This window comes from Nomascus leucogenys, chromosome 22a, assembly GCF_006542625.1.
Source record: "Nomascus leucogenys isolate Asia chromosome 22a, Asia_NLE_v1, whole genome shotgun sequence".
NCBI classification, from domain to species: Eukaryota; Metazoa; Chordata; class Mammalia; order Primates; family Hylobatidae; genus Nomascus; species Nomascus leucogenys.
Window position 1 is genome coordinate 123284693 of NC_044402.1, and position 23995 is coordinate 123308687.

The following is a 23995-nucleotide window of genomic DNA, read 5'->3' on the forward strand; positions in this document are numbered from 1 at the left end:
TGTTTCTCATCATCAGTAAGTATACAGTTTCCATTAGGATTTTGAAATACTTAAATTTGTTCAAGGATTCCCATTGCTACCTTCACTGACCTTTAAGAGTTCAGAAATTATACAGATGTGAAGATTATTGCCCTAAAGGGAGCTGTGCAGGAAATTATGCATAGCAATGTAAAGACTGAATAAGTAAAATTTAGTCATTTAAACTCAAGTTCTGTCAATTTATAATTACTCTCACTCAAAAAGTGAGAATAAGCCAAAATGTTATTTCCATTTTAAAAATGATATATCAAACTTCATTACCATGGTTTATACTTAGTAGTATTATCCACGGCTGATCTGAACCAAAACAACAACAACAAAAAGCAGGGAAGTCTCTAGGACTAGATAATTCTTCTCTATACAGTATTCAAAATATATCTCCTGTTTCTCCATGCATATGGCATTTACAAGCAGTAAAAGGTATCTGGTAAAGCAAAATGAAATTCTCATATTCTGTCGCATACTATTGATTTAGAAATGCTTTGTAAAAAAATCTGCAGAGGAAGAAAGGAAGGAGAGAGAGAGAGAAAGAGGGCAGAAGTGGCAAGAGAGAAGAGGGAAAGGGATCAGGATAGAAAAGAGATAGGGAGACAGAGGGAAAGGGGGAGGCAAGGAAGAAAGAAAATGCAACCACAAACCTGCAAATATTCTGATGTAATTTCTCCTGAAGTTCAATGAAGCTGTCATATCGATCTTTAGTAAACTTTATATTACGGAGAACTGCTGCTACCGCAAAAGGACGTATCTTAGCTGTCTGAAATTCATAATATCATTAAAGATAGCAAACAGTAAGGCTTTTCTTTGTAATATCTTGTAATAGGAAGGCAGCTGCACTCTTGCCACTGGCATACATTTTCATTCAAACAAGTATACATTAATTTATTCAGTCAACAAGTAATAAAGTGGTAAACAACAGAAAAAGTCACTACCTTCACAGAATTTATATTTCAGTAAGATTTCTGAAAATGTATTAAATAATTGAGAAAAAGTTTGCTCATAATTCATACATTTACCAAACAACCCCTCTGAAAAGTTTAAAATCTTTTAAAATTTCATTGATGTTCCACATTTAAACAATTATATCTCAAATGCGTTTTAAATATGCATTGGATATTATTATCCAAAATTATTTATGGAAAGCAGAGGCTTTGTTCTTTTTCATTCCTAGGTTAAAAAAAAATGTTTTTTTAAGGGCTAGGGGCTAAGTATATACTCATTTTAGCAAATGATCAAAGAAAATCACATTTTTTAGAAGGGTAAGCTTTGGATCAGGCACAGAGGCTCACAGCTGTAATCCCAGCACTTTAGAGGCTGTAGGGGAAGGATCCTTTGAGCTCAGGAATTTGAGACCAGCCTGGGCAACATGGTGAAACCCCATTTCTAAAAAATACAAAAAATTAGCCAGGTGTGGTGGTGTGTGCCTGTACTCCCAAATACTCAAGAGGCTGCAGGGGAAGGATCCTTTGAGCTCAGGAATTTGAGACCAGCCTGGACAACATGGTGAAACCCCATTTCTAAAAAAATACAAAAAATTAGTCGGGTGTGGTGGCGTGTGCCTGTACTCCCAAATACTCAGGAGGCTGAGGTAGGAGGATCACTTGAGCCTGGGAAGCAGAGGTTGCAGTGAGCCAAGACTGTACCACTGCACTCCCGCCTGGGCAAAAGAGCCAGACCCTGTCTCAAAAAAAACAAAAAGAGTAAGCTTTGTTTCTTTATCCTCCCCACTTTATACAGACATGTACAAAAGAAACTTTTTAAAAGAAAAATAAGAATTTATCCTTATTACCTCTTCTGTGATAATCAATTTCTGGATTTTTCCATCAGGCATTACCCGCTTATACACTGGAGCCTTTATCCTAAAATAATATTTAAATGAATTTACTTATAATTAATCAAGACATTATATAAAATAATTACATTCTATGCTGTATGTACGAAGTATACAAAATGAATTAGGGCAATGGGTTGAGTTATAGCAAGTCAAATTTTGGCTGAACACTAAAAAAAAAAAAAAAAAAAAAAAAAAACTAACAAACTTTTTAACATTTAAAATTGTCCAAAAATGACACAGGATGCTTCATAATAATGTATTTCCTATCGCTAGCATCCCAGCAGAGGCTACAAACCGTTAACTGAGCAATTGTTTAAGGAGCATTTCAACATCAGCTGAGGGACTGGATTAGATAACCTTTAAGTTATGATAGTTATTCTAACCATGAGATTCTGAGCTTCTAGGAAAAAACAGCTTATGGAAAATACAGATTCCCTGGTTCCATCTGGCCCTACTGAATAAAATAAGTCAAGACAAAGATTTGGTAAATAGTGCATTTTGAAGGCATCTCTAGGGAACTCTTATCACAGGGAGAAGTTGGGAACTACTGTTTTAAGGCAGTGCTTCTCAAATTTCAATGTGCTTACAATCAACTGGGGAGTTTGTTAAACCACAGATTCTGATTAATAGGTGTTGGGTGGCGACTAAGAGTGCATTTCTAGTAAGTTCTCAGGTGATTCAGATGCTGCTGGTCCATGGACTCACTTTAAGTAGAAAACATTTTAAGTTGCTTTCCTAATTCTGTCTGATCATAAAAATCACAAGGTGACTGGTAAAAATACAGATTTGAGAAACAAACTCATTGGGAGTTTGAGAAACAAACTCTTAGGAGTTATCCTCGATCCTAAAATAAAAGCATCTCATTGTCCTGCAGGAAACCAACTGGGTCAACTCTAAAATTTTAACTATCCTTAACCTAATGCCTAATTATCATCATTTCACCAATACCCATCACTCACCTAAACTCTCATAATTTCAGAATCTAGATTACTAGAAATCTAATAAGAGTTCTAAGTTAGAACTCTTATTCTTTTGCAGCTGACCAGATAACGTAGAAGTAATCAAAAACAAAAACAATTAATTTTTAATAGCTGTTTATTTTTTTCACTCTATATATTCGTTACCTTCTATCTTTCTTTCTTTTTTTTTTTTTGAAACGGAGTCTCCCTCTGCTGCCCAGGCTGGAGTGCAGTGGTGCAAATCTCGACTCACTGCAACCTCCACCTCCCGGGTTCAAACAATTCTGTGCCTCAGCCTCTTGAGTAGCTGGGATTACAGGGGCATGCCACTATGCCTGGCTAATTTTCGTATTTTTAGTAGAGACGGGGTTTCACCATGTTGGCCCAGCTGGTCTTGAACTCCTGACCTCAAGTGATTCACCAGCCTCGGCCTCCCGAAGTGCTGGGATTACGGGCATGAGCCACCATGTCCAGCCCCTCTATCTTTATTAAATGAAAAGCTGGATGGGGCCTTATAAATCTTCATTATAGATTAGGAAATTGAAACTAGAGGGGCCAACTAACTTGCCCAAGATCACAGAGCCGTCATAAGATCTTTGGTTTTCCAGTTAGGAGGCTTCACTCCTGAGCTTCCTTAGAACTCAAATATAAGGGTATTGCTAGCTCTCCATCTCCTCTCAACTTTTAACACATCCAGTGAACTACTCATTCCAATTAGATCACGGAGGGAAATCACACAAACCTGCCAAATAATTTTTTAAGACGCCATAAAAGCATTAACCACCAGTTTTAAAATATGCTCTCAAAGATGAATGGCTATGACTCAAATTTTCATGGAAATTTTCAAATGGCTACAATCTACACGAATCTGATTCCTCAAATCAACCCTCTATTGAGAGCTAAAGCTGCGTTCCTCTACAAGCTTTTTCCTAGAAATTTAAACATGGCTGCTGATAATGACAAGGAAAGAAAAGAAAACCCAACTTAGCAAAGTCTTTAAGGAACGTATTTCCTTACCTTTCTTTAAAGACCTGAAGTCCTCGAACCAATCCTTCCAGACACAGGAGATCATATCTATTGGCAGGGACGTCAATTTTGTAAAGAACAACATCAGAGGCTCCTGCTGCCTTTACATTACCTTGTTCTTTACTTATTATTTCCTTCTCAGATGTCTAAAACAAGCCGAAAAGTAATGATAAAGTTAAATAATTTAAACTCTCTTTAAAAAGTAAAAGTTGTCAGCCCTATAAGGCAGTAACTACATTATACATATTTTCTACAAGAACATGGGATTATTATATCCACAACAAAAACAACATGAAAATATTAAGTGTTATAATCATAGCAGACAGAAAAATACTTCAGCTTTAACTGAGTTCAGATATCTGGCAACCTCAATCACCCCAGAAAAGCACAAATCCATCTAAACAAGGGTCAGCAAGCAATAGCCCCCTGGCCAAATCATACCTGATACTTGTTTTTGTAAATAAAGATTTATTGGAACACAGCCAGGCCCATTCATTTATATATTATCTACTGCTACTTACACACTGCAATAGCTGAGTTGTAACAGAGACTATAGAGCCTAAAAAGCCTAAAATATTTACTATCTGGCCCTTTACAGAAAAAGTTTTCCCATCTCAAGGTAAAAGAAAATTAAAACATCACCAAGAACATAAAGTAACAACAACGAAAGTGTCAAAGGGGTAAAAGAAAGATGATTCACTAAATAAAAGAAACACAACTTCTTATAGGATGACTCTAAAACCTAAATCCTGTGGGCACCCAAGTCCACATGAGAATGAGAGGGGTAGTGTAAAAACAAAAAACAGTCAGAGACCATCAGACACTGGTAAAAATTAGAAGGGATAATAGGTGCAATGGGAAGCAAACTAGTGATAGCAAAGGGATAGTGCAGCAGAATGAAGGCAACCAAGAGGGAGATGACAGAAGAAACACCACTAGAATCACGTTTAATGCAGTGGCAAAGAGTTTAGAATACCTCAAGCACCACACTACAGTAGAGTAACAGATTTTATTAAACATAACCACTGCAGAGAAGTTTCACTCTATTCCTTATGTTTACTACAGCAGGGAACTGTAAATATATTTAAGAAATTTTCACTTGAAATGATTAAAAGTTGTATTCCAACTGTTAATGTTACCCTTTAATTATGTGGAAACTCCACTTAACCAGAATTCCTACTATTTCCACAAACAACAACCTGCTAAAATAACTGATGGATTTCTATGAAAATATGTAATGATGCCCTCCCACTGCCACAATATAAGTAGTTCAAATTTTTGCCCAAATTAAGAATTATATCCACATTTGCACAGTATGCAGAGGAATTCACTTCTGGCCACTGAGTATTATGTGCCAACGTCCCACCCAAGGAACCACAGGAGTCTATGCAATGCTGGGGCTGTACAAGGTGGTGCTGAGCTCCAAAAAACATCTACCTTGGGCATCTCAAACTTAGGAGACAAATTTTTAAAATTAGGGCAAATGAAAAAATGAAAAACAAGAGAATGAAGAGGAGGAGGAAGGAGTAAAAAGGGGGAAAAGAAAAGAAGGGGAATGGGGAGAGGCAAAAAGAGAAGAGGAAGAATTCGAGTTTAAACAACGTTCAACCAAAGGGGTTAATAAAATTACTGTTTAAATAGTGAAGAAAGCTGAGTCACCTCCCAGGAGATGGCAGATCTCAGGAGGGACCTATAAACAGACAAGATAATACAATAACCGGAGAAATGAAGGCATCTGCATTCATTTTTCAGCAGCACCCCCTTATCCACAGGGGATATGTTTCAAGCTCCCAGTGGATACCTAAAACCTTGGATAGGACTAAACGTTACATATACCATGTTTCCTCCTATACATACATGCCTATGAAAAAGTTTAATTTAATAAATTAGGCACAGTAAGAGATTAACGACTAATAATAAAATAGAACAATTAAAATAATATACTATAATAAGAGTTATGTGAATGTAGTCTCTTTCTGTCTTAGAATTTCTTATTGTACTATACTCATCTATTTTCAAACCACAGTTTGCTGCAGGTAACTAAAACTGTGGAAGCAAAAAACTGTGGATAAGGAGGAACTACTGTAAAAAAAGATCTAATTCCTTTGCAAAAAAAAAAAAAAAGACACAGAAGCTTACATCTTCTTTCAGTTTCAGCATCTCAACTCAGACAATGACCATATGTAAGACTGAATTTGTCAGTGCTACCTGACAAAAATCTTACCGAAATTAAAAATCACATAGATTTCAGAGTCAAAAAAGAAAACCATAAAGATCATATAATCCAAACCCCTTATTTCACAAATGAAAAGGAGGCCCAGAGAGACTCATCTGGACTATAGAGTTCAGACAGGCAAAGTAATTGTCCATAGTTACACAGCTAGTAAATGTTAGAACTAGAATGCAAATTATCTAACATCCAGTCCAACACTCTTAGATATCACGTAACTTCAAACATAATTCTGAGGTGTAATAAAATTACGAATAGCAACTTATAAACTACAGAAATCTCAGCCAATTTCTCAAGTATACAAATAGATTAGTATGAAGATGATCTTTCTGTATCATTAGTAAGGCAGCAGGAAAAATAAGGTAAGACAATGTACAATTTTTTAGCCTGAAGATTTTTTAACTTTACACCTAAGGTAGTGTTATAAAAGCACTGAATAGGTGAAGATAGAAGGCTTAGGAAAAAAATAATACTAACTACCAGAAAATTATCTTTTAAATTAAAGTATGTCTTTTTTTTTAACAGAAAAAAATTATTGGGCTTTTATTGGCAATTACAAAAGTAATAGATTTTCTTATATAATACATTTCTTCAGTAATATATTTTTCAAGTATTTTACCGTAGAATTTCTAAAGTACTTTGTCATTGATGCCATAATTTATTATAAAGTAGGTCCCATAATCACATTTTTTGGAAGTTGCTGAAATTGACATAAAAAATATTGTTTTTTTAGGGGAAAAACTGGACAAAACACAGAATGGCCAAAACTAGATTCACTGGCTCAGTTACGTCTACTAGGTGAAAGAAAATAAAATGAGTCTTCTAATAGTTCATTCAGAATCTGTTACTGTAGAAATTTTAAGAGGTTTTGGGTCAGTTCCAGTATAACAATAAGGCCAAAGTGCTCCTGTAAAATCATCACTAAAAGTACAGAGAAGAGATCTACCATTCAAATTATAAAAGGAAACCTCATTCATTTCACAGTCTAAAAAAATGCCAGTCTTACTAGGTGTTACTTTTGGCAGCAGAATAATTTCCTTATGGCTGGCCCAATACAATATAATTATTCTGACTAGATTATCAAATTCTCCATAATCCATCCTGTACTAAAATTGATTGACTCTTCCTCCTTCTGGGAGGAGAGTCATTACAGACACCAAGAATCCATTCAGACTTGTCTTTAACTTCTACTTCCCAGTACTGCCTGCCACAATTCTATCCCTTAGAACCCAGAACAGCTGGGAGCAGATAAAATCTTCTTGGGTTATGAGGTAAGTTTTGTGTTGTATTTCCATATTGCATAGTTTTTCTATCTTCTGAGACTGTAAGTTTACGATGTGCTGCTTCAGGATCTAGAATTACATCTACTTGAAATTGCTTGATAATTTTGTTTTGGCCAGAATATTGTGGAGGCAGATGGTAACCATATTCTTTTAATTTGAATAAAAAATGTTTAGGGAATTTTAAATTCTTATATCTGTGATAGATATCCTTAACATTAGCCAGTAATTCCAGTTCTGACTTCACATATATGCTCTCTATCTTCTTTAGTAGATATTTTAATGAGGACGTATAATCTGAAAATTTTGTTAGGCTTTCATTTAGTTGTGCTAAAATATCCATATCTTCATCTTGTAATTGCCCAAAAACAGTCTCTTGCTCATTTTGCAGAAATAATCTAAGTTGCTCAAATTCAGACTTGACTTCTTCTGCCATATGTTTTACCTTTTTCTTCAGTTCCAGGGATTTTCTGTTTTGTATAGTTATGACTTTTTCAATTAGTTCCACTCTCTCCTTCCACAGTGCATTGTATTGCTCCAGTTTTTTCCTAATAGGAGGCAGCCTTCTTTATGAGCCAAACACAGTGATGCTGGTGATCAGTGGAGAAACTGCACCTTGGACATAAAAGCTCTAGGTCTTTCTGACAGAAGAAAGTCAAAACCTGATTATGCTTCTTACACACATGCTTCTCTTCCTACCTGTTCCTCTTGCTTCTTATCTGGAGTTGCTTAGCAATTTCAGTCAAAATACCCAGCTGGGGATTGCTTAAAAACTTCCTTTCTGGACAGCACAAGTGGCCAAAGGGGCAGGGGAAACTATCATCTAGATCCTTCCAGGACATAATGATGCAGGAGAGACTGAAGTTATGCCCGCGGTGATGGTCACTGGGTCTTTCAAGTAGTCCAGACAGATGGGACAGCTAGCCTGTGCTCGGATGTCAGCCAGGGCTGTCACAAATTCCACTGAGCCTTGAACAAAGATGGTAGGTAAGGTAATTCTTTTATTTTAGCCAGGCCTAGCTCTCTAGAGCTCAAGACCCAGTATGCAGTGGATATCCTCTCCAGACCTTGAAATCTGACCAGCTTTCAGTTTTATTGACTTGGCATGTTGATGGCAGCTTCTAGAAACTTGTTAAGCCCTCAGCTCCTTAGCTTCAGACTTCACAGCCTGCAGCCTATTACATATTAGAACTTATTAGCTGGGCTGCTGCTCTTCCCACTAAATGAAATAAAGTCAAGTTTTCTTCAAGAAAGTGGCCTCAGGTCCAAGATAAGGACTCCTTCCTGTAATCCCAGCTACTCAAGAGGCTGAGGCAGGAGAATCACCTGAACCCAAGAGGAGGAGATTGTGGTGAGCCAAGATCGTGCCATCGCACTCCAGCCTGGGCGACAGAGTGAAACTATATAAAGCACATTGGGCCAGGCGTGGTGGCTCACACCTGTAATCTTAGCACTTTGGGAGGCCAAAGCAGTGGATCACTTGAGGTCAGCAGTTCGAGAACCAGCCTGGCCAACATGGTAAAACCTCGTCTCTCCTTGCATTATAATCACCTGGAGGTCTTGGTAAAAGATTGCTTGGGCCACATCTCCAGTTTCTTATTCAGTAGGGCTGGTTTTTTTCCTAAGTTCCCAGATGATGCTGCTGGCTGTGGACTGTACTTTGTGAACTCATGCTGGAGCAGACAGATCAGTAACCCCGGCCAGAGGATGCTCAGGACCCACTGAGCCACCGCGAGGAAGGACTCAGACCCCCAACCCCACCAAATTAAAGTATGTCTTTAACAGATAATCATTATTAACAATATTAAAATGTATAGCCCAGACTTGATTTTTTTAAATATTGTAATCATTATACAATCAAAAGTCAAAGAAAATGCTTCCTCATTTTTATAAGCAAGTCCTTAAAAAATATGAGCTCATTTTACAAGATCAATGAATATAGTAATGCATTAGTAGTGGTTGAAGAGGCATGGAGGAAGGTGGTGGGGGCAGAGGAGCTGAAGGAGGAGGCGCTGGAAGTGAAGGAGGCAGGGCAACTCTGGTTGAAGCAACATTTCTACTGCTTCTTGGTCCCTTTCTGTGATTAATTTGCCAAAGGAGGGAGCTTACTTTCATACTGGGGTTATCCACACATTCTATCCATTTCCACAGCATAAGCCTGACAACAAGGTGATTGTAGATGGAATAAGGCATGAACTCTTTTTGAGATTTTAGTCAAGGCAACAGACAGAACTGGAGCTTAGCCCTCTGAACACAGAAATCATGGCCCACAAATGTTATCATCTTAGTCTAACTATAAGGTAACAAAGATGAAATATAGTACACCCCTGAAAAATAAGCTTATGCACACAATCTTTGAAAAATAGACAAATATCCAATACATACAATTTCATCAAGCTCCAGACCAAATTCAAAACATAGTTCATCAAATTCTTCGTCAGCTAGGAAAATAAAAAAGGAGATGGTTAATTTTACTCTGTTTAGTATAAGTGAAAACTACATACAAATTGCATTTTCTTATTACTAATTGCCTTACACCAATCATACTACTAAATATCAGGCATCACATATCATCATTTAAAAACAAACAGGCCAGGCACAGTGGCTCATGCCTGTAATCCCAGCACTTTGGGAGGCCGATGTGAGTGGATCACCTGAGGTCAAGAGTTTGAAACCAGCCTGGCCAACATGGTGAAACCCTGTCTCTACTAAAAATACAAAATTAGCCAGGCATGGTGGCACATGCCTGTAATCCCAGCTACTTGGGAGGCTGAGGCAGCAGAATTGCTTGAACCTGGGAGGCAGAGGTTGCAGTGAGCCGAGATCATGCCATTGCACTCCAGCCTGGGCGACAAGAACAAGATTCTGTCTCAAAAAATTTAAAAAAAAAAAGGAAAAAAAGCTTGGCCAAAAAAATTTAAGATAAAAAAAAGAAAAAACTATTAAAGGCTTTGATTAATCTACACTAATATCAACTGTAGTTTAGGTTACCTGCACTGGGAAGTTTGCATGTACACAGAAGAAAAACACCTGTTAAGTAGAGATCAGATATAAAGTAGGCTCCAAATCACAGATCTCACACAACACAATGTCACATAAGTCCTATCATGTAAAATGGTCTGAGGCAGCCTGACACTTTTGGCTTTGAAGCCAAGTCAATCAGAGTTTGAATTCTATCCCACTTATTAGATCTGAGAGCTTGGCACCTTATGTAAACTTTCTTGGTATCTTGTGTCAACATTATAGCAGCCTCATATATAAAATGGTATTTCACAGCCATTATGGCATGGTACTATTGGAAAGATTTAAATGATAATGCATAAAATGGACCTGGCATAGTACCCTGAGACATAGTGAGTCTACAATAATTAATAGTTTATTAGCAATTAATAAAATAAGTTCTCTTCCTTATTTTAATATTATATCCTACCGTTTAGCTTTTCAGAGTTCTCACATTACCAAAAATTGAATACAAAACATCATTAGCAGTATATTGTAGTGCAAATTGGTCTTAAGATTCCTGATTCAGACACTAAATTTCAATTTAACATCTATGTACTGAGTACCCACCTTATACCAGGCACGGTACTAGGTACCAGGGTTACAAAGATAAATAAAACACAATTCCTGCCTTAACTACTTCCTCATCTAGTAAAGAAGCCAGATGTGTAAATAAATATGACTGTGTTAAGTACAACGTACAGGGCTGACACAAAAGAAGTAATCAGTTTCTCTCATGGTCAGCTAAACCTTCGCAGAAAGGATGAGTTCATTAGGCAGAGATTGTGGGGAGTGAAACAGCATGGCAAATTTGGAAACTCTTAAGTAGTTCAACATGGATGAAACATAAAGTTCATATCAGAAGATATGATGGAACAAGGAGAAAGAGGTCAACTAATGATTTGCCCTCTTTCTTACAGGCAGGCAATGGAAATTATACTGAAGGGATTCTTCAGCTGAGCAAAAACATGATTAGATCTGCATTCTAAAGACTGCTCGCAGATTAGAGGATGGATTGGAGCAAGGAGTCTACTGCAATAGTACAGATGCGATATAGTGAAGACTTCACTTAAAGCAGCACCAGCAAGAATGAGGAAGAAGGGATTACTATGAAAAACATTAAAGAGGTCGAATGTATAAGGCTGGATGGCCGAATGATGGGAGGTAGGAATAGGGAGTGTGTAGAAGGAGTCTAGGATGACTCCCCGATCTCTGGTTTGGGGGAAAAAAGTGGGTGGGGGTATCATTAACTAGGGCAGGTAGTAATAGGTACCCAGCCTCCAAGACGGCCTGTTCCATGATCCCTGCCTCCTTGTATTCATGCTCCTGTGTGAACTGAGGTCTGCAGCAATCACCTGAGTGAGTTTGGAAGCAGATTCTCAAGCCCAGCCAAGCCTTGAAATGACAGCAACCCCAGCTGACAGCTAGACTGCAACATGGTGAGACCCAAAGCCAGAACCACCTTCCTAAGCTACTCCACGATTCCTGTCTCTCAGAAATTTTGTAAAATATTAAAGGCTTGTTTTACACTCCTAAGTACTGGGGTAACTTGTTACATAGCAACAGACTACTAATACTTTGGAATAATTTGTTATATAGCAATAGATTACTAATAAAGACTTTAGTCCCTGGAAGTGGGGTACTGCTGTAACAAAAAGGAAAAACATGGGAATGGCTTTGGAACCAAGCAGTGGGCTTTGAGGCGTGTAAATGAAAACCTAAAGAAGCCTCATAGTCTTTGGTAAGGATGCAGGTGAGGATATGGAGGGAAAGTGAGGTAACGTTATCAGAAAGCAGAAGAAGAGGAATCCTGGTTAAGCAGAGGCGGAAGGCTTAGCAACACCATTCCTTGCAGTTACATGCACTGTAAAAAATCAGTGAGGTGATGTAACTAAGAAGATTTCCAACCAGTGTTCAAAGTGCCACCTGGGTTTTTATTGTGCTTATGTGAAAAAAAGAGATAAGCTAAAGGAAAGGCTGTTAAACAAAAATGAGCCAGGATGTTGGGGATTTTAAAAATTCTCATCTTCTCCAGATGTGAAACAATGCTAAAATTAAGAAATAACTTCTGAGCAAAGACCAAATCCAAGGCACTGCCAGGAAAACATGGTCCAAAGATAAAATCAATGTTATGACCATAAAATCTTAAGACCCAGAAAGATCAAAGGCACTAATCATTCCAACAAAGGGTGCTATAAAAAAATTATAAAGAATGTGCCTCATAAATCCAATTAATCACACAATAGGGCTTAATTAAGAGCACTGTTATCAGCAGAAACTCAATATATTTCAGAGATGTGTAGGTGGTGTGGCTTTTAACTAATAAAATGGAAGCCAGTAACATGCACCAAAGACCCTCAAAGTTTTTAGAAGAAATACATATGCAGAAGCATTGCCAGCTATAATTGAAAGGGATAGAAATAGGATAAAATGAAGTCTTTGAACTCTCAAAATTCTATTAGCAGTAAGTAGACTGAGAAAACCAACCAGCTATAAAGCACATGCTTCCTAGGGATCACTCAGAGGGGTGGAAACCAAGAGCCTAGAGGGCAGGGCAGACAGCCATGGAGAATTATTCCAAGCCTTCAGACGTAATCAAGAACATCCAACATTTGCCACTTGATTCCAGAATTGCCATGGACCAATGACTCCTTTGTGTCTCCCATTTCCGCCCCTTTGAAGAGGAAGGGCTACAGGAGTTATCCTATGCCCATCCCACCGCTGTATGTTAGGTATATGTGGGGCAGATAAATGGTCTCTCAAGTCTCTCAGGCCAACAGTGTACTAAAGAAGCTATACTGAAGGAACTACACCCAAGGAGCCACATCCACATCTGGTCCTGATTTAGATGATGAGATTCTAGATTCTGAGCTGCTGCTGTAATGGGATGACACTTCTGAGGGCCTTGGGAGGGGGTGAGTATATTTTGCATATGGGAGGAACCTGAATCAGTGGAGGTTAGAGGGGGAACGGTGGTAGTCAGCCTCCAAGATGGCCTCCAATAATACCGGCCTCCTGGTATTCACACCCTTGTACTGTTCCCTTCCACATTGTGCTAGGATTGGTCTGTGATCAAGAGAATATGAGAAGGGCTAGTATATCACTTCTGAGCTGTTATTGAAAACAGGTGTCTATCCTCAGCACTCTCTCTTACTTACCTACTCTCTCGGACCTCTCCATCTGGGGCAAACAAGCTAACATGTTCTAAGTAGTCCTATGGAGAGGATAAGGTGGGAGGAACTAAAGCCTATGGCCAAAAATCAGCAAGGAACTGAGGTTTGCCAACAACCACTTGAATGAACCTGAAAGCAGTTTCTCCAGACCCAGTTAGGCCTTGAGATGACTACGGATCTGGCAAACACCTTGGCTGCAATCAAAAACCACCCGGCTAAGCCAGTCCCCAATTCCTGACCCTCAGAAACTATATAACAAATGATAGTTGCTTTAAGATGCTAAACTTTGGGATAATTTAGTATGCAGTAATAGATAACTAAGTGGTACAGAACTATTAAAATATGCTGAATCCTAATTATCATGTTTTATTCCTTTCAGCTGTATTTCATGGGTTTCTATACAAAGAAAAATCAACGATAAAATCGTGATTAGTAATTTCCTCTAACGAAAGGACACATCAAGTAACCACACCTTAGGGGTGTATATGATATACACAGAAGGCTCTGCCACTACTGCCAGCTATTACACCACGCCAGAACAGGACTATAATTGAAGAGCAGTGATAATAAATCAGTTAACAAGAAAAGGAGTGGCAAAAGGAAACCACCTGCGCAGAAAGTCCGTTGAAAAGGTAGACTAAGGAGACAAAACTGCTCCAAAGGAGAGAGAAGAGCAAAATAACCAAAATGGCCAACAGCTTGAAAGAGAAATATCCTTGCTAAGCAAAGAGGTGGTAAAAAGGAAGGTGGGGACTGGTAGAAACAATGGAATTTCAAATAGAAAGCAACTCTTGGAGGGACTAAAGAGAGAGAATGTGGATTTTCAAAGTGTGAATGAGACATTATCTGAAAACAAGAAAAAAGGAGGAAGACTGGGGAAAAAAAAAAGGTAAGAAACAAGATGTATCCATACTACTTGGAAACCACATGTTTGCTGAACATGCTTTTTCAATTCTGACCTCAACCCAGTTAACAGTTTCAAGAAAGAACACAATAAAGGTAAACTAATGAGGAGAAACATTTCTGACCTCTTGAAAGTATATCTCAATAAATAACATCAATCCTTCTGACTGAATTTTTTTTTTTTTTTTTGAGACAGGGTCTCACTTTGTGGCCGGGGCTGGAGTGCAGTGGCTTGATCACCGCTCACTACAGCCTTGACCTACTTGGTTCAAGTGATCCTCTGGCCACAGCCTCCCGAATAGCTGGGACTACAGGTATACACCACCACACCCAGCTACTTTTTGTAGAGACAGGGTTTTGCCGTGTTGCCCAGTCTGGTCTCCAACTCCTGAGCTCAAGCAATCTGCCCACCTCGTCCTCCCAAAGTGCTGTGATTTACAAGCATCAGCCATGTACCTGGCCCTTAAAAGACTCAGTAGCTAACAAACACGTATTTGTGAAAAAATCAATCTTAATTGATCACTGACAATATGAAAAAAAAAAAGGGAAGCAGACAGAATACGTTAAAACATCAGATGATAGTAAATAGGTTATAAATCTCACCATTTTTAAAAATCTGGATTATTTCTTACCTCCCTAGAAATGGAGACTGGGATGGGAACTGATTATAGATGTTTTGAACAAATATTTGCCACCTACCATCTTAGGCAATTCAGGTATACAGACTGAGCATTCCTAATCCAAAAATCTGAAATCTGACATGCTCCAAAACCCAAAACCTTAAAGTGCAGACATGATGTCACAAGTGGAAAATTCCACACCTGACTCCATGTGACTTGTCAAAAACACAGTCGAAACTTTGTTTCATGCAAAAAAAATTATTTAAAGTATTCCATAAAATTAACTTCAGGCTATGCATATAAGGTATATATGAAATATAAATCAATTTCATGTTTAGACTTGGTCCCACCCCCAAAATATCTCATTATCTATATGCAAATATCCCAAAATCCAAAATCCAAGACGCTTCTGGTCTCAAGAATTTTGGATAAGGAATTATTAACCTGTACCACATCCCATTAGTGAGAATATGGTTTAGAAGGGCAGCTAAGAAATATAAATAAGCTCATTATAAAACAAAGCGATTAGGCGATTAGAGCCAAGTACAAAGGGTAAGAGTAATACAATACCCTTGTATTTACTTTATTTTCGGGGACTTACGGCAGAACTTACGAAGAATATCACATTGAGAATAGCTACTATCTAAAAGCATACACTTAGGAAAGATTTTTAAAAGCCAGCTTTATTTTCACTGTAACAGTAATATCTTATTCTGGGAAGCGGTGGCTGTCATTAAACCAATTAGGCCTTTGTTAACACACTGAGCCCTAAAAACAAAAAAACAGCTCTCACGAACCAGTTGGTCCAGCCTTTATACAAGCCAAAAATTATGGGGTGGGGGCTGGGCGCAGTGGCTCATGCCTGTAATCCCAGCATTTTGGGAAGCCGCCGCAGGCGGATCAAGACCAGCCTGGCCAAGATGGTGAAACCCCGTCTCTCTAAAAATACAAAAAAATTACTCGGGCGCGATGGCGGGCGCCTGTAATCCCAGCTACTCGGGAGGCTGAGGCAGAGAATTGCTTGAACTGGGAGACGGAGGTTGCAGTCAGCCGAGATCGCGCCACTGCACTCCAGCCTGGGCGACAGACCGAGACTCCGTCTCAAAAAAAAAAAAAAAAAAAATAGGGTGGGACAGCTGCTACGGCTGTGAGGTAACTGATAACGGCACTTAATATCTCCCTCCTTTTTTTCAATGGTTGTGTTTTTAGAACTGAATAAAAGATGAAATGTAGAATGAAGTCTACGCCCATTGAATACTCCTCATTCAGGTCTCAGATCAAATGTTACCACCCTATCTAAAGTTGTTCTTGGCACAACACCTTTTCTTTCCTTGATGGCATTTAACATTCTCCGAAATCATTTTATTAATGTGCTGGTTAATTGTCTGCCTCCATCAGACAGAACGTGGACCTGACGTGTCATGTGCACAGCTCTAGTCCTAAGCTCTTAGAACAGTGCCTGACACATAACAGGCGCTCAGGAAACATTAATAAAACGAAGACAGGTGGAATGCCGTTCTCCACCCCGCTGCACAAATCTCTCCTCCTACCCCCTTATAAACTGAGTTCCCACAGCGCTGCTATTGCAATGAACTGGCTACGCTCAGGATGCAACCCCGGGTTTCCTTCCTGTTCTATCCCCTGGCTTGGATGTCGGTGCCAGGCATGCTGTAGGCACTCGATGGCAGATCGCTGAATGAATGACACGGCAAGCCGGGCACGAGCAGTGGCACCGCTGCGATGCCGGTTCCGAGGCTACCACAGCCCAGCCGGACCGCCACCATCATCGGCCTTCCCGTGTAAACCCCGCCCTCCCGGGGCCAAAACCTTCAGGAAGGCATGAATGTCGCCACAATGCCCTTTTGGAGGGAGGCCCAGCCTCCGAGAAGAGGCGTAGGGCCCAATGTATAGGGCCGGCACTCACTGTAGGTGCGGCCCAGGGCTTGGAAGAGCAGATCACGCTTCACGCTGACAGTCGGCATGGCGGGTCGAACTCACTGCGCCTGCGCGGCGAGCTGACTCGGGCTTCCCTAGTGAAGCGCGTAGGACCCGCCTCTTCTTGTGCGTGTTGTCTTGAATATCGCCATTCTGCTGCCAACAGTTCCTTTTCTTTTTTTAACCTAAAAACACTCACCTTGCCATTGTCTCGCTGACTAAATGTATTTTCTTGGGACTAATCGCTTAAAAGCCTGTAAGAGAGATATAATTTGATAGAACTTGCTAGGATTTGTCAGGCATTGTAATGTACTGACCCTGAAGTCCCGGATGCTTCCAGCGCGCTAAGGGCCGGGGACGCCCACCAGGTGGGCGGGGCGAGAGTGGGGCGCGTCAGGGAGGGGTCGGGGCCTCCACGTGGGAAATCTTGCCTGGAGGTGGTGGAAATGCGAGTGGAGAGGGTTCAAGGCTTCCTCCAGAGAAAGGTGTGCAAATCCTGGCAGCGGGAGAGGGGCTGTTGACAGACCTCAGTTTTTACTTCATTCTTTAATCTTTCCTCTACTCGTATAAGTGATATACCTGTGTTTTGTTTGAACTTTACGGCAGCCCTATAAGGGAGGCATTGTAAGAGACCTCTTTTTAGTCTGTTTGCTCAGTGCTCTCTGCTGTCAGTGGGCTGTGCTCAGTTCTCTGCCAGCATTAAATTTCCTCCTTAAAACAACCCTGAGTGTAATAGGCTGAATAACCGCCCCCAATAATATCAGACCCTAATCCCTGCAACCTCTAAATGTAACTTTGTATGGAAACAGCGTCTTTACAGATCAAGTTAAGGATTTTGAGATGAAGATTATCCTGGATTCGAAAAACGAGCACTAAATGGAATCACAGTATCCTCATAAAATCATAAAAGGGAGGTCGAGAGAGACGATTTAGCCACGGTGGCAGAGATTGGAGTATGGCAGCCACAACCCAAGGATGCCAGCAGCCACCAGAAACAAAGAGACAAGCACACACGGGGGGTGAGGGGGTGGAGGAGCGGGGAGCATCAAGAATAGCTAATAGATGCTGGGCTTAATACTTAGGTGATGGGATGATCTGGGCAGCAAACCACCATGGCATACGTGTACCTATGTAACAAACCTTCACATCCTGCACATGTACCCCTGAAATAAACAGAGACAAGGACAGTTCACGCCCAGCCCGTGGGGCAGCCGTATAATGCATGCTGATTTGGGCCCAGTAAAACTGATTTTGGGTTTCTGGCCTCCAGAACTGTGAGAGCATGAATTTTTGGTTTAAGTCAGCGAGTTTGTGGTAATTTGTTTCAGCAGCCAAGGGAAACTAATACATTAAGATAGGTACCATTATCCCTGTTTTACAAGTAATGAAACTAAGGCACAAACAGGCAGTTCCAGGGGGAGCTTTGCCCTAATCCTTTCTACTGTACAGTGAGTAAGGGCTTCTTCCGAAGTCCTTCACATGAGGGGAGAAAAGCTGAGCCAGATGTAAGCCACCCTATTTAATCAAGCAGTTTTTCACTATACGGTATTAGCTCCCCTCCATGGGAAGGCAGTCCCTTCCCAGTGACCAACGTAACAGATTGGCAACACCCCATAAATGGCAAACATCCCCAATGCAAAATAAAGTTTTCCACCGAAAATTCGTGCTTTGTGCTCAATTAATAAGCAAAGGACTAGTGCCAGGCACGATGGCTCACACTTGTAACACCAACACTTTGGGAGGCTGAAGTGGGCAGATCACTTGAGGTCAAGAGTTTGAAACCAGCCTGGCCAACATGATAAAACCCCATCTCTACTAAAATCACAAAAATTAGCTGGGTGTGGTGGTGGGCACTTGTAATCCCAGCTACTGGGGAGGCTGAGGGCTAAGAATCACTTTAACCCAGGAGGCAGAGTTTGCAGTGAGCCAAGATCATGCCACTGCACTCCAGCCTGGGTGACAGAGCAAGACTCTGTCTCAAAAACAATAACAACAACAACAACAAAATAATAATGATAAATAACCAAAGGACTTCCTGCTGACCTGCTTTGGGCACTCCAAAGTGTTCTGTGGCCTCTGAACCTCAGTTTCCTCATCCATAAAATAGGGATAATAATATACACCTTAAAGAATTACTGTGTCTCATACCTGTAATTCCAGAACTTTGGGAGGCCGAGGCGGGAGGATTACTTGAGCCCAGGATTTCAAAACCAGCCTGTGCAACAGAGTTGGACCCCATCTCTAAACAGAAAAATTAGCCAGGCATGGTGGCACACACCTATGATCCCATCTACGCGGATCACTTGAACCCGGGAGGTTGAGGCTGCAGTGAGCTGTGATCGTGCCACAGCACTCCAGCCTGGGTGACAAAGTGAGACCTTGTCTTAGAAACTAAAAAAGAATTATTGTAAGAATTTGAAATAATACTCATAAATAACTAGTATAGTTCTTATCATATCAGAGGTCCTGGAAATAGTGCAACTGTCATTATTTTTTTTAATCCTCCTAGTTAGTTTTCTGCTAGTCTCAGACCACCAAAGGGCATTTTGTTCCCATCTCTCACATCCCCCAACTGACCCATCCTACTTTTTATCATTGCACATGTTACAGGTACTCTGTCCCTTCTCTGTGAGAAGCTAAACTGTTAGAAGATGCTAATGGAAAAGAGGAAACTAGACCACTAGGGCTCATCACAAACGGCATTAGCTAACTGAAAGGAAAGGTACATGGAAAATGATGAGATCGTATATCACAAAATGTAGGTACATGCTTCTTTCATCTAACTTTGGGGCCAGACTGAAAGCAGGAATGAGGTGGCAGCATTTCCTAGGAATGAAAGACGAGCTGGACAAAAGGCATGGAAAAACTCTCAGCTCAGCAGAAATTAAGGAGATGCAAATTAAAATTATAAGGACATACGTTTGTATACCTACGAGACTGGTAGAAATCTTAAAGTCTGAAAAAAATCAGATCTTGGCAAGAATTTGGGAGTATAAATTGATATAATCTCTTTGGAAAATATGGCCTTACCTAGAAAAATGGGGCATGTCCATATCCTACTACCCAGCAACTGCACTGCTAGGAATATTCCCCAGAGAAACTCTTACCCATGTGCACCAGAAGACTCAAATAAGAATTTTCATGGTTACATTGTTCGTTATAACAGAAAGCTAGAAACAACCCAATGTTTGTCAATACTAGAATGGGTAGACAGTTATGATAAATTTATACAGTGAAACACCACACAGTTATGTAAACAAATGAACTACACCTGCATGTATCAACTTGGATAAATCTTACATTGTAATTTTGAGGGAAAAATGTAAATCACAGAAGAATATGTATCCTTGATGCCGTTACTATAAACACTAAAAACCAGGCTAACCTGAAGAGTATATTGTTAGGCATACATAAATAGAATGGTAAGCCTGTAATAAAAAGCAGAGGGTGACAAACGCAAAATATGAGACCAGTTAGTTCTGAGTGAGATGGAAGGGCTGCAGCCTGCAGTGTTGGAATACCTGTATTACTCAGAGTCCTCCAGATAAATAAACAGGAAATAGGTAGACAGATATTTATTATAAAGTATTGTCTCACATCATTATGGAAACTGAGAAGTCCCACAATCTACCATCTGCAAGCTGGAGACCCATGAAAATGAGTGAAGTAGTTTGAAGCTCTGAGAGCTGACGAGGTAGTGGTACAGATGCTGTCTCAAGGCCTGAAAACCAGGAGAACTGAGAGCAGGGAAAGATCTATGGCCCAGCTCAAGTAGTCAGAGAGTGAATTCAGCCTTCCCCTTTTTATTCTCTTCAGGCCCACTATGGATTGGATAATACCTACCCACATTGGGGAGGGCCATTTGCTTTACTCAGTCTATCCATTCAAATGCTAATATTGGCTGGGTGCGGTGGCTCACGCCTGTAATCCTAGCACTTTGGGAGGCTGAGGCAGGCAGATCACTTGGGGTCAGAAGTTTGAGACCAACCTGGCTAACATAGCAAAACCCCATCTCTACTAAAAATACAAAAATTAGCTGGGCATGGTGGCACACGCCTGTAGTCCCAGCTACTTGGGAGGCTGAGGTAGAGGAATCACTTGAACCCAGGAGGCGGAGGTTGCAGTGAGCCGAGGTTGCACCACTGCACTCCAGCCTGGGCAACAGCAAGACTCCATCTCAAAAAAATAAAAACAAATGCTAATCTCTTCCAGGAACACCCTCACACACCCAGAAATAATGTTTAACCAGCTACCTGGGTACCCATTAGCCCAGTCAAGTTGGTACATAAAATTAACCAACACAGTACCCAAAGGGTTTCAAAAATATTGGTAATGTTCTATTTTATCTGGTATACCTTTGTGGATGTATTTTAAGAAAGAGAAGATGAAGGTGGGAAACAACAGATGAGTGTGGCACTCTATTTCGGGGGTGGGGAGATGAATGGTGGGTGGCAGATAGATGAGCAGAAACACAATAGGAATACTTGACACTTGATTTCGCTTTAAGGTGTTCTTTTTCCTCCATAAAGGGCTTTTTTTTTTTTCCTTTTGAGATGGAGTTTCACTCCTAGCCCAGGCTGGAGTGCAATGGCCCATCTTGGCTCACTGCAGCCTCCACCTCCTGGGTTCAAGCAATTCTCCTGCCTCAGCCTCCCGAGTAGCTGGGATTACAGGTGCCCACCACCACGCCCAGCTAATTTTTGTATTTTTGGTGGAGATGGGGTTTTACCATGTTGGCCAGGCTGGTCTCAAACTCCTGACCTCAGGTGTATCACCTGTCTTGGCCTCCCAAAGTGCTAGGATTACAGGTGTGAGCCACCGCGCCCGGCCCAGATAAAGGGCTTTTTAAAAACTTTAGTCTAATTTATTATTCTTTTCCTTTATATGTTATGGGGTTTAGGTTATGTTTTAAAAGGTCTTTCTTAATCCCAAGATTTTTTTTTAAGTATGTTTCTCAGAGTACTTGAATGGGTTTTTATTTTTCTTTTGCATTTAAATCTCAGATCTTTCTGAAATTTGTTTTGGTTTTGGAGTGAGCAAATGAACCAGCTTTATTTTGGCTTGTAAACAATTCAGTTAATACATTATTTATTAAATAAGCTATTTTTTACTCATGGATTTGAAATATGTTCTTTATTAAATTTCCATATATATATATCTATATATTTAGGGTTATTCCTGAACTATGTATTCCATTGTCTGTATGAAGCTTTTTCCATTACTATAGTACTATAATACATTTTAATAGTTGGAAAAGTTAGTAAGTTAGTGTACCTTCAATGCCTTCTTTTTCAAAACTTTCATGACTTTTATCTCATGTTAATTTTTCTAGATGAACTTTAAGATTTCTTCAAGTTCTAGAAAACATTCTTTTATCATTTATTAGGAATCAAACATAATTTATGGATTAATTTAGGAATCTTTCCATCTAAGAACCACAGGCTCCATGTAAGTTCTTAAGTGTACCAGGTAGTGGTCCCCCTTAGGCCTTCTGCTTGAATGTTCTTGCCCATAGATTCCCATAGAGCTAGATCCCTTGGCTCCTTGAAGTCTTCCCAGAAAAGCCTATCCCTGACTATACTATTAGTTATGGTTATTAGATAGATATGTCTCTCTCTGCTAAAACATGAGCCTGTAAAGGCAGAGATTTTTGTGTTTTGTTCACTAACACATGCCAAGAACCTCAAACAGTGCCTGGCAGAGGGCAGACCATCAATAAATATTTGAAGCTTTAATGTTAGGAATACTTGGTATATTACCTTTTCTTTTTACAAATATATACTTCAGAACTAAAAAAATGAGCAAAGGAAGTGAGCACCAATTAAATACAAACAAAAAAACAAGAAGAGAAGAGAATGTAAATTAAAACAACAATGCAAGTTATGGATATTTTCTCCAGGGAGACCGGCAGGCATTAAAGAAACAAATCATACCAACCCTGTATTGGCAAAAATTTAGAAAGCTGGCACTTTAACTCCTGTTAGGAATATAAGTAGCAGTTTGACAATATAAATCAACATATTAAAGATTTTTTCTCTTTGATCCTAAAATTCCACTCCTATAATTATTCTAAGGAAATTATGAAACAATTCTTTGTAATGTAGAAAATTTTGAAACAACCTAAACATTCAACAAGATGAGCTTGATTAAATAGAGTATGATACCTTTATGCAGTAAAATACTATACAAACATTAAAAATGATGTTAGCTATCTACTTTTTTTTTTTTTTTTTTTTTTAGATGGAGTCTCCCTCTGTCATCCAGGCTGGATTGCAGTGGCGTGATCTTGGCTCACTGCAACCTCTGCCTCCCAGGCTCAAGCAATTCTCCTGCCTCAGCCTCCCGAATAGCTGGGACTACAGGCACACGCCACCACGCCCAGGTAATTTTTGTATTTTTAGTAGAGACAGGGTTTCACCATGTTGGCCATGATGGTCTCCGTCTCTTGACCTCGTGATCCGCCCACCTCGGCCTCCCCAAGTGCTGGGGTTACAGGTGTGAGCCACCACACCCGGCCCAGCCATCTACATTTTTTAACATGGCAAAAAGTTCACAACAAGTGAACTTTATGATATGAAAGTACAGTTACTAAACAATATACTTTATTTTTATTTATTTAATTTTATTTCATTTTAGAGACAGGGTCTCACTCTTTCACCCAAGCTGAAGTGCAGTGGCATGATCATAGCTCACTGCAGCCTTCATCTCCTGGGCTCCAGTGTTCTGCCACCTCAGCCTCCCAAATAGCTGGGACCACAGGCACACACCACCACACCTGGCAAATTTTTTAACTTTTTTGTAGAGACAGGGTCTCATTATGTTGCCCGGGCTGAACAATATACTTTAAATGACCAATTTTTTTGTTTTAAAAATGCATGTATAGCTGGGCACAGTGGTTCATGCTTATAATCCTAGCACTTTGGGAGGTTGAGGTGGCTGGATTACTTGAGGTCAGGAGTTCGAAACCAACCTGGCCAGCATGGTGAAAACCCATCTCTA

The 23995-nt window shown here is 39.9% G+C and overlaps 1 protein-coding gene and 1 pseudogene across 1 annotated transcript in view; both read right to left on the bottom strand.

Moving 5' to 3' along the window:
* Nucleotides 1-17078, bottom strand: part of FARSB (phenylalanyl-tRNA synthetase subunit beta) — an 84330-nt gene extending 67252 nt beyond the window's left edge. Inside the window, exons 1-5 of the mRNA XM_003272421.3 lie at nt 16986-17078; nt 9751-9806; nt 3847-4001; nt 1826-1895; nt 678-793 (exon numbers count right to left, since the gene is read on the bottom strand). Coding sequence (XP_003272469.1) covers nt 678-793; nt 1826-1895; nt 3847-4001; nt 9751-9806; nt 16986-17043 — 455 coding nt within the window. The 5' untranslated portion in view covers nt 17044-17078. The remainder of the gene's footprint in view (nt 1-677; nt 794-1825; nt 1896-3846; nt 4002-9750; nt 9807-16985) is intronic.
* LOC105739371 lies at nt 6731-8365 on the bottom strand (annotated as a pseudogene).
* Nucleotides 17079-23995: the final 6917 nt, after the last annotated feature.